The following is a 10,811-nucleotide window of genomic DNA, read 5'->3' as shown; positions in this document are numbered from 1 at the left end:
CTGAACCCCCAACGGACAAAACCTTGTCGTTGAGGGGTTGTGAACCTCCAAAGTGGTGCCAATCGACCCATTCTGACGAGCGCTATCACGCTGTGCCATCGGCGGTCCTGTTCTGAGGCTTCGATCACACGCCGCAATCTTTCCCCTCGACCCCGCCCACCACCCCGTTCCAATCTATGCGATGTGATGTATGGGCAGCTTGTTAAACATGAATCCATGCGCACCAGCGCTTGAGAGCCCCGCCATGTCCGTGCGCATGTGTCGTTTGTGGGGACACGTGCCAACATGTCCACGCCAGGACGCGCAAATGGATCTCCCACGCTTTGTTTCTGCTTATTACGGCATAACATGCATGTCTGAGCCACATGATGCTGCGTTTGGCCCATAGTTCTGCTTGTGGGGCGCTTCCTGCAATCCGCCATGATGGGCTCTCGGACCCCCAAGGACGATGACTGACACCCCACCTTTGGCGGCCCAGAACTACATCATCAGACCACCCCTGGCAAAAGATAAAGTACATGCTCCCACAAATTTCGTTGTTTGTGCAACAGGAACTCAGCCGCCCCACCTTGAGTGACGAATGCCACTCGGCATCCTCAAGAGTAGACAGAAACCCTCTCCAGTACCAAACAAAACAGGATAAGATAATGAAAGCCCGGACACTCGAACACTCAGACCCGAAAACTCAGATTGTCCCTCGTTCCACACGTGTCGTAAGCAAATCCCAATCCAAAATTTTCCGTATGGCGGAACACCATCCATCAGTAGTACCGAAATCGTCAAATGCACGATGCGGGTATCACACCGCTCGCAGAAAATGCACGACTAGGGTAGGCAGAGCATAAATTCTTTGCGTGCATGCGTGCATTGGAGTGTCCTACCGAGAGAAAGCAGGAAAATAGTAGAATGGCCGCCACACAAGTCCTGGGAGCGCAGCGAGGGGGGCCACCCAGTAAGTGTAACATGCCGTGAAGACTTCCCCTTTAAGCGGCGCTAGCGGCAAGTCCTTTGTCCAACCAGTTTCACGACATCGCTTGCGTTACCCAGCGCTCCCACCGAATATATGCATACACTGCATACACGCTGACGAAAAAATGGCTTCGACGTAACGCGCGGGCATTCTTTCCAAGCGCGCAGAAGGTGAATGCGCAGCAGCTGCTCAGGCAGCTGCTGTCGCCCTAGCTCCTCGTTCAGCGTGATGGCGACGGCGCCTGTTCGTACATGACCAGTGAGGCCCGGCGGGGGCTGCCCGGCAGTCCACCCACCTCCACCAAGCCCGAGGCCGGAGGCCGCGGCCGCGGGAGCGCTTGGCCACCAGTGGCCAACAGACCCGTGTCAGTGGCTGCGCGCCCCGTAGCCCCTGGCCCCGTGCGTCCCGGTGCCACGCCAGCGGCGCCGGCGCCAGCACGCGCTCCCGGCGAGAACGTCACGGGGCCGACGCCCATGCCGCCCACTACGGTGGCTGAGCGCGGGCCGGCCCCGGCGGCGCTCGTACCGCTGTGTGAGTGCAGCCGGCGCGGCAGGCTGCCGCCGTGGGTACCGGCACTACCACCGGCAGGTGGGTCGGCGGCAGGGGCCAGGGTGACCCGCTTGGTCCGCCGGGTGCCGGCTGCCACGTCAGCGGACCCCGGGACCGCACGGGCAGCGGACCCCGGGGCCACGGCGCCGACTGCTGCGGTGGCCTGCGGCTGCGGCTGCTGCGGCCCTGGCTCAAAGGCCACATTGGTGGTCAGCACGTGTCGGCTCGCACCGCTGGCGCTCTGGGGGCCACTGGCAGGGAGCCCGTCCGCAGCCGCGCCGCCGCCGGCGCTGCGCCCCAGCATCATGCGGGATGCCGACGACAGCACCCGCCGCACAGCAGACCGGCCGCCGCCCGCTGGAGTGGACGCAGCTGCTGCCGGCGACGCCAGACCACCGCTGGTACGCTGCCGCCGCACACCCGCCGCTGCCGCAGCAGCAGCAGTTGCGCCCGCTGCCCCAGCCAAGGAAGGACTACCTAGGCGGATGGGCAGGCTACCGGCCTCATCGCCGCTGCTGCCCCCCTGTTGGCTCAGCGTTTCCACGTCTGACACGTCCGCCGTGGGGTCTGACGGGATGGGCATGCTGCGCCATGGGTTGCTGGTCGCAGCTGGGCTGGCCAGTGCGGGCCGGTAGCTCCGCACTGCCCCGCCGCCGGCTGCACCGCCCGCCATCACGCCCAGACTACCCGAGCCAGTTGGTAACAGCAGCGCCGGACCGCCACCCACCAGCGCATCGCTGCCGCTGGCCAGACGCAGCCGACTGGGCTGCTGGCTGCTGGGGTGCATGGCGGCGCCCGCCCCTGCCGCAGCCCCTGCCCCTGCCGGCATGACGCCACTGCTGCTCCAGCGGCCGATACCGCCACTGCGACCGCCACTGCCACTGCCACTGCCACCAAGACCTGCGTCCCCACCGGGTGGCACCGCTGCGCCGGCCCCACCATTGGCTCCCCAAGGTAGGTGCGCAGCAGAGCGCGCGCCGCCATTTGCGCCCACGCCGGGCGGCAGTCCGGGCCCGGCGCCAAAGCTGGGGCTGGCCAGTTGCGCGTGGCCCCCGCCGTTGACCAGGCTGCTGCGGCCGTCGCCGCTCAGCCGCGGCCCCTGGCTAGCGAGGTGGAAGGGATTGGGGCTGCGGCGTGGCGGCGGCGACGGCTGGGCAGGCGGCTGGGGCTGCTGCTGGTTGGAGGACGACACCAGCACTGCGGCGGCAGAGGCGGGGCCATCCGGCCCTCCAGGCCACTGCAGGCCCCGACCCCCTCCCACCAGCGCCGCCAGAGCTGCGTCCAGGGCCGCCGCATGGATTGACGGCTCCGCGGGCTGCAGCACCACACCGCTCAGGCTGACGCTCTTGCCGGCGGCGCCGGAGCGCGAGACGCCGGTGCGGCCCTGCTGGCCCGCCGCGGCCGCGGCGGCCCCTCCCTGTACCGCCAGTTGATTGCTGCCTCCGCCCACCCCCCCGCCGCCGTCCAGTCGGCTGCTGTCGCTGCTGCCGCTGTACGGTACGGCGCCGTAGTGCATTGCGCCGGCGGCTCCTGCGGTGACCAGACCTCCGCCTGCTGTGGTCCAGGGTGCCGCGCCGCCGCCGCCACCGCCGCCGCCAGGTGTGTGGCGGTCGGGTGTCATCGCGCCGCCACTGCCTTCCAAGCCTCCGGGGCTCTTCTGCAAACACGTCAGGCCGGGTGCGGAGGGACATACGGAGCGTATGACACCACGAGCATCACATGAAGGCGACACTCCAAACACCGAAGGAAGCAATGGGCAAACCAGTCCCCGTCATCAGAGACCTCAAGCTGCCCGCCCGACCACCTACCGCCTGTAGTCCTCGTCCGCCGCCCGCCGCGGCAGCAGCAGCCGCGGCCGCCGCCTCTCCTCCCTCCTCCCGCAGCCGCTTGCGTCTCGCCTCCTCCTCTAGTCGCCGCTCGCGCCGCCTCAGCACCAGCACCAGCGCCGTGACGGAGCAGGTAATGAGTATGGCGCCGCCCACAGCCATGCCCGCCAGGATCACCGCCAGGGACCGGTCGATGCCCGACCTGCCGCCACCGGAGCCGGCGTCACCCGCCGGCGGTGGGCCGCCCGCATAGGTGTTGCCTCCCACACCGGGCGGCGCCGCCATAAGGTCACGGTCACTCGGCACCGTGGGCCCGCCCGCCACCGGCACCAGGGCACACGTCAGACTGCTGCTCAGCTGCAGCGGCGTCACGGCGGCAGCAGTGCTGCTGCTGGTGGTGCTGCTGCTAGTGGTGCCTGATGATGTGTCGCCGCCGCACTGCGCGGCATATGCGGCTGCGCCCTCGGCGGTGAGCGGCACCGCGTACGTCACCGCCACACCCGCCACGGCGCGGATGGAGTCGGCGGAGGGCGGCGGCGAGCACACCACCCACGAGCTGGCGGCGCCGGTGTAGGCGGTGGCGTTCTGTGGCGCCGCGGACAGCGCCGCCACCACCTCCTGGATAGAGGTCCTGTGCGCGTGTGTGTGTGGATATGAAAACTTGGAGTTCAGGTGTGATTTCGCAGGCGTGGGTGAGGTACTAGGGGTGCATGTTGCACGTATGATGATGAGTATCGGTGGGATGCAGCCGGCGTGGTCAGCCCAGCCAGTCGGCCTCTTCACACCGGGTCCCAAACGCATGCGTTCCATTTCTTCAGACATACTCCAACACACACCTCAGCCGCGTAACGTTGGTGTCGGGCGGTAGCGTGAGCTCCACGTTAATGGCCACGGCCGTCCGGTTGTTGCCGCCGCCGCCCGCACCGCCGCCACCGCCCGCGTCACACAGCTGCTGCGCCGCACTGCCGACCGATGGCGGTGGAGCGCCCTGCGGCTGCTGCTGCAGGCTGCGGCGAGCGGATGGCGGCGACACGTCCAGCGTGCAGCTGATGCGAGACACCTGCACCCGGGGGCACACACACACACACACACACACACACACGTTTCGGTCGTGGTTTCCCCTTCACACACCAATCACCACCTCACACCCCACCATCACAGGCCTGCACAGGCTCATGCCCCTGACCCAATCCTCACTGCAACACACTCATGCCCCTCATGCACCGCACGGCCGCGCACCCACCTGGCTGTCGTTCAGCCCCAGCCGCGCCGCCAGCTCGGACCGGATGGACCTGGCCAGTGCCGCCAGCTCGCCCGGGCACAGGTCGTTAGCGCCACCCGTGGTGGGGGTGCTCGTGCCGCCATTAGCGCCACCCGGGGTGGTGGTGCTCGTGCCGCCGTTTACGTCGATGGTTCCGCCGCCCGAGCCCCCAGTGCTGATGCTGACGGGCAGCACCGCCAGCTGCACAAGCCCGATGGGGAAGGTCACGGAGCGCCCCGTCACCGTCACGTTGGAGGCCCCGGGGAACAGGGCCGCCAGGGCGGCGCTGGAGACTGCGCCCGTGCTGCTGCTACTGTCGCTACTGCTGCCGTTGCCGGTAGCCGCAGCTGCAGCCGCTGCTGCCTCCAGATCGGCGTCCGAGACGGTCGTGGTCTGGGTCAGCAGCAGCACTGTGGGACAGGGCAAGAGGGGGGGGGGGATTCAGCGGGCGACGGCATCAAGTGGAACGCACATCAATCATCAACAGGATTGCCGTCACATAAGATATGTCACTGGAACCGACACCCACATGCGGTTGTGGGGGGCTGCTGCTGGGTGGCGTTGTCGCCAGTGCTCCCGCCTGCCGAGGACGTCGAGTTGCTGGCGGTGATGCCGCTGCTGCCGCCCAACAAGGAATCCGGAATGCCCAGCACTGAAACAAGCGGTGGCGGCCGCGGCGGCGTGGGTGGAGGCGGTGGGCGGGGCGGGGGCGGTGGGCTGGGAGGCGGCGGGGACGGCAAAGGCGGCAGAGGAGGAGGCCGTGGTGGGGCAGGGCTCGGAGGTTCGGGGGAGGGTGGAAGTGGTGGTGGCGAAGGTGGGAATGGCGGAGATGGGGGAGGAGGAGAAGGTGAGGGAGGAGGCGGAGAGGGCGACGGCGGCGCTGGTGGCACCGGGCTGGGCGGAGCGGGCGAAGGTGGAGCGGGGCTGGGTGGTGCAGGCGAGGGCGGTGCAGGGCTTGGGGGCGCCGGGCTGGGCGGCTCCGGGCTGGGCGGCGCCGGGCTGGGTGGAGCAGGGCTGGGTGGTGCGGGACTGGGCGGGTCCGGCGATGGTGGTGCCGGGCTGGGCGGTTCAGGGGAGGGCGGTTCAGGGCTGGGTGGTGCTGGTGAGGGAGGCGCAGGGCTGGGTGGCGCGGGACTGGGAGGCGCAGGGCTGGGTGGGGCAGGCGAGGGAGGCGCGGGGCTGGGAGGGTCGGGAGAAGGCGGATGGGGGCTGGGCGGATGGGGGCTGGGTGGTGCAGGGGAGGGCGGGGTGGGGCTTGGAGGCGCAGGGCTGGGCGGATTAGGAGACGGTGGGTCCGGGCTGGGAGGGGCTGGGCTGGGTGGCGCGGGGCTGGGCGGCGCCGGGCTGGGTGGTGAGGGGCTGGGAGGTACAGGAGGGTGAGGGCTGGGTGGCGCGGGTGAAGGGGGCGCCGGGCTTGGAGGGGCCGGTGACGGCGGCGCGGGGCTGGGCGGCTCGGGACTCGGCGGTGGGCTGGGGGGAGATGGGCTGGGCGGTTGTGGGCTGGGCGGATGGGGACTGGGGGGTGCCGGGCTGGGAGGCAGCGGGCTGGGAGGCGAGGGGCTGGGAGGAGTTGGGGACGGAGGCGGCGGCGAAGGCGGAAAGGGGCTGGGCGGGGAAGGACTGGGGGGCGCCGGACTGGGAGGCAGTGGAGGCGGCGGGCTGGGTGGCTGCGGAGGAACAGGAGAGGGCGGCGCCGGCGAGGGGGGAGCAGGTGATGGTGGGGCAGGGCTGGGTGGTGCCGGCGGTGACGGGCTGGGCGGCTCGGGCGAGGGCGGCGGTGAGGGAGGAGACGGACTCGGCGGCTCGGGGCTGGGCGGTGGCCGCGGCGGAGCGGGGCTGGGAGGCGCCGGGGAGGGCGGCGCAGGGCTGGGTGGCGCGGGGCTGGGTGGCGGTGAGGGAGGAGAGGGAGAGGGGGGTGCCGGGCTCGGGGGCGCTGGGGAAGGGGGCACTGGGCTGGGCGGCGGCCTCGGGGGCGCTGGGCTGGGAGGAGAAGGGCTGGGAGGTGCCGGACTAGGAGGCGCAGGTGAGGGAGGAGGGCTGGGTGGCGACGGGCTCGGGGGCCGGGGACTCGGGGGCGGGCTGGGAGGGGCCGGGGACGGTGGCGCAGGGGACGGCGGGGCGGGGCTGGGTGGTACCGGGCTGGGCGGTGGGCTGGGAGGTGAGGGGCTGGGTGGCGCGGGGCTGGGTGGCACCGGGCTAGGTGGCCTGGGAGGCGCGGGGCTGGGCGGTTCCGGGCTGGGAGGTGGCGATGGTGGTGCCGGGCTCGGGGGAGCCGGGCTGGGTGGGGCCGGACTCGGGGGCAGCGGCGGCCCAGGGCTGGGCGGAAGCGGAGGTGGAGATGGAGGCGTAGGGCTGGGCGGATTGGGCGATGGCGGGAACGGCGACGGCGGCCTTGGTGACGGTGGTAGCGGGGAAGGCGGCTTGGGGCTGGGGGGGTTGGGGCTGGGCGGACGTGGAGAGGGCGGTGGAGAGGGTGGCAATGGCGGTGCTGGGCTAGGAGGTGCCGGGGAAGGTGGCGCGGGGCTAGGTGGCTCCGGCGAGGGAGGCGGACTTGGAGGAAAAGGGCTGGGCGGCGCAGGGCTCGGAGGCGCGGGGCTGGGAGGTGCTGGGCTCGGCGGGTGGGGGCTTGGCGGCAGCGGAGGCGGAGAGGGAGGTGGCGACGGCGGGAAAGGGCTTGGTGGAGAGGGGCTCGGAGGAGCCGGGCTTGGCGGTTTGGGCGAAGGTGGAAACGGGGATGGTGGCTTGGGACTGGGAGGATTGGGGCTGGGCGGTCGTGGAGAGGGTGGACTAGGGCTGGGCGGGCGCGGAGACGGCGGGGGAGAGGGCGGTTGCGGCGGCGCGGGGCTGGGAGGTGCGGGTGACGGGGGCTTGGGCGGTGGCGACGGCGGCGGTGATGGGCTCGGAGGTGGCGATGGAGGGAAGGGAGATGGTGGCATGGGAGACGGGGGAGCAGGAGAAGGTGGTGGCGAGGGGGGCGCCGGGCTAGGTGGCTCGGGGCTGGGTGGCTGGGGACTGGGTGGTGTGGGCGGCGGCGGCCGAGGGGGCTTGGGCGGCGGGAAAGGGTTCGGTGGCGGCCTGCAAGGTCGCGGGATGAGGGCATTGGAAAGTAAGTTCAGAGATTACCAAAAATGCCTTAGACGTCACTGCCCCCGTGAAGTTAAATCAAGTCATGTTATCGGCGCTTTTGCCAAGACTCACGAGGGTGGTTTGGGGCTAGGTGGCGGTGGTGGGAAGGGGTTTGGTGGTGAGGGCGGCCGCGGCGGTGTGGGCGGCGGGCTGGGCGGTTGAGGCGGCGGTGAAGGAGGCATGGGTGATGGTGGCAATGGAGGAGGCGGGCTTGGAGGGACAGGTGGGAGAGGTGGAGAGGGCGGAAGCGGGGGTGGTGGAGACGGGCTGGGGGGAAGCGGAGGCGGAGAGGGCGGCCGAGGTGGTGCCGGGGGCGGGCTGGGCGGCGGAGAGGGCCTGGGTGGGGGACTGGGAGGCGGCGGAAGGCTTGGCGGCAAGTCCGGCGGTGGCGGGGCCAAGGGCGGCGGTGTGCCTGTGAAAGGTGCGGCAACATGCGGGGCCTTAGCCTAGAACAGGATAGACGCGCTGCATGTTCCAGTATTCACGCGAACTATCCCGCCAGCCCTCGGGCTCGACAAGCACTCAGTGGCAGCCACCCCACTGCTACCGCGCAGGCGTACCAACCACACCTCAAAGTTGTTGGGCCCGAGCGACCCGCACCCAGCAGGCCAGCACGTACCCCCACCCAGCAGGCCAGCACGTACCCGGCGGACGCGGTGGTGCCGGTGAGGGCGGTGCGGGTGAAGGCGGGGTGGGCGGCGGCGGCGACAGGCCGGCGCTGTAGACGTAGGTCAGGCTCAGGCTAATGTTGCTGCTGACGGAGCTCAGCACGCCACACACACCCGTGCCGGCCGGAGCCACCGTCACCAGCTTGGCCTGTGTGCACATGCACATGCACATGCGTGTGAGTGCGGCTCGGGACAGGCCAGCCAGCGTGTCCGGTGCAGGTCGGTGTGCCGGTGCGGGTCGTGGGCTGTGTACAGTTTGCAGTCACTCCCCCGCAGGCAGCGCCACCCAGTTCCCACCGTCAGGGTCACGGTGCGCTTGTAGGGCTGGCATGCGGCGCCCGCCAGCTGACCCGCGCCAGTCCCACGGATCTGGAACCGCCAGCCCGCACATGACAGGTACGGCACATTGCCCCCGCCGTCAGTAGGCACGCCGCCGCCGCCCGCCACTGCCGCGGCGGCCGCCGCCACGCTTCCAATGCTGGTGCTCCAGCTGCCCTGTGCATGTTGTGCATGCGGTGCGTGCAGTCAGTAAGGCCTTGGGTTCGCGTTTCGTACGCTGGCCAATGCCGCCGCCGCCCGGCATTGCACCACACGCACCGCCACACCCTGCGCTCGCGGCCATGCATGCATGGGTCCCGGCGGCGGACGCTCAACACCCAACCCCGCCGAGGCAAAGGTGTAAGCCACGCCAAGCCAAGGCGACCGGCAATGCACGTTGTCGACTGCGCGCATTGGCTGCCCAAGTTCCTGTCTGCTGGCCGTCTTTCAGTCCAGCCACACCCCGCGCCCGCCCCTTGTGGTATCGCCCGCATGCCGATGCCGCCATCCGACCACACGCCACCACGGGCTGATGCTCGCACACGGCCGGCACACACGCACACGGCCACTACGCACGCACCTGCGTGGCGCCGCCGCTGATGGCTGTGTCGGTGATTGATATGGTCAGCGGGCCGCCGGCCCCCGCAGACAGGTCCAGCACGTAGGGGCACTGCGGCATGAAGCCCACGACCATGTATCCGGAGGTGTCCTCCCACGCCTGCAGCTCGCCCACACGGATCTGGTGGGGGGGAGTGGAAGTACGGCAGTGGGCGGTGCAGATGGCAGCAGTGGGGGGGGGCAGCAGGCGGTCGAGGTCAGACGCGGGCAGACATGGCTGGGGTGCGGGGGACCCACCGGATGGACGCAGCGAGGGGAGCACATGGCGGCACCAGTGCGGCTATGATTGTCAGGCGGCGGGACCTTGCCGGCTGGTGGGGCACCTGCCCCCAATCTCCCCCAACCGCCATGCATCCCCGCCCCGCCTCACATCCGGGGCACCACCGCCAGCCGGGTCGGCCGCGAACACCTCCGCGCGCCACGCCGTGCTGCTGCCGCCGCCCGTTGTCGCGCACTTGTCCGCGCCGCCAAAGTTGTTTGGGTAGTTGGGTGAGAAGTAGGCGGTGCATATGGCGGGGTCGTCGCCGAAGGCGTCGCCCGTCTGAGGGGGAGGGGCGTCAGGAATCAAGGTGCGGTGCTAGGTTGGCGCGGTTGGTGCAGGGACCCGGTGCGGGGGAGTCGAACGGACGCATGTCCACACGGCACACCTGCCATGGTAGCCAGCCCGAGTTGCAGGCGTCAAAACAAGCCTAACCTGAAGTGAGTGTTCACGAGATAGGTCGGATGCCCTCAACCCCTCATGGTCATGATAAAACCCGCAGATCAGTCCCGCTCCCGTCCGTGCACGCCGTTCAAGACCCTTTCGTGGCCATCCGCATCCCGGTTCCCCGTTTGACCCCGGTAGCTGCTCACCGTGCAAGGCACGTCTGAGGAGCCAGACGATGAGACTTCACAGGGCTGGCACGTGCCCGTGGGGGAGGTGGTGCAGTAGGGGTAGCCGGCGAAGTCAGCCGCTGACGAGTGCGCGTGCGCCAGCAGCAGCAGCACCACAACCAGCAGCTGCACGGAACCCCTAGCTTGAATGTGCATCTTAAGACCAGATACGTATACTGGACGCTGTCCTTTCTGTATAAGTATTCACAGCGTCATTTCACCACGGACGAGCGCGACCGACGGCATTCTGCGGTGCCCGGTGACGCCCGGACGTGGGACAGCTTGAAGTGCAAGCCTCGCCACACAGGAAAAACACTATGTGCACCTTCTAGGCGCACGCACGCGTGAAACTGACATTCTTCTGCTAACTCCACCAGGGGCCAATGCTTGTTAGCATCCACATACAAGGAGCTACGATAGGCCAGAGGTCACGAATGTAGCGCGCGAGTCTGCAACTACGCGCAGCAAAGCATTTGTCAAGGCCCTGACTCTCGTTGTGTACTTATAAAGTATGCGATGCAAATCTCGGTATGAATTCTGTATTGTCGCAAGCCTACGTAGCAGAAGCGGCCGCATTTGACTTTGGACTTGTTGGCTCGGCC

The 10,811-nt window shown here is 69.2% G+C and overlaps 1 protein-coding gene across 1 annotated transcript; it reads right to left on the bottom strand.

Annotated features, from left to right (window-relative positions):
- Positions 1-7: 7 nt before the first annotated feature.
- Positions 8-10,763, bottom strand: CHLRE_11g482952v5 (uncharacterized protein). The gene is made up of 11 exons (XM_043067782.1): positions 10,189-10,763; positions 9,707-9,877; positions 9,299-9,457; positions 8,698-8,895; positions 8,377-8,548; positions 7,805-8,144; positions 5,136-7,681; positions 4,589-5,016; positions 4,182-4,405; positions 3,328-3,976; positions 8-3,176 (listed from the first exon to the last, which is right to left on the bottom strand). Exons 1-11 carry the CDS (start codon positions 10,363-10,365, stop codon positions 1,191-1,193), a joined length of 7,050 nt encoding a protein of 2,349 aa, XP_042919787.1. The 5' UTR covers positions 10,366-10,763; the 3' UTR covers positions 8-1,190.
- Between the last annotated feature and the right edge of the window lie 48 nt (positions 10,764-10,811).

Source organism: Chlamydomonas reinhardtii, chromosome 11 (assembly GCF_000002595.2).
Source record: "Chlamydomonas reinhardtii strain CC-503 cw92 mt+ chromosome 11, whole genome shotgun sequence".
Taxonomy (NCBI): domain Eukaryota; kingdom Viridiplantae; phylum Chlorophyta; class Chlorophyceae; order Chlamydomonadales; family Chlamydomonadaceae; genus Chlamydomonas; species Chlamydomonas reinhardtii.
Note: the sequence above shows the minus strand (reverse complement) of the source record. Positions and strands in the feature narration are given on the sequence as shown.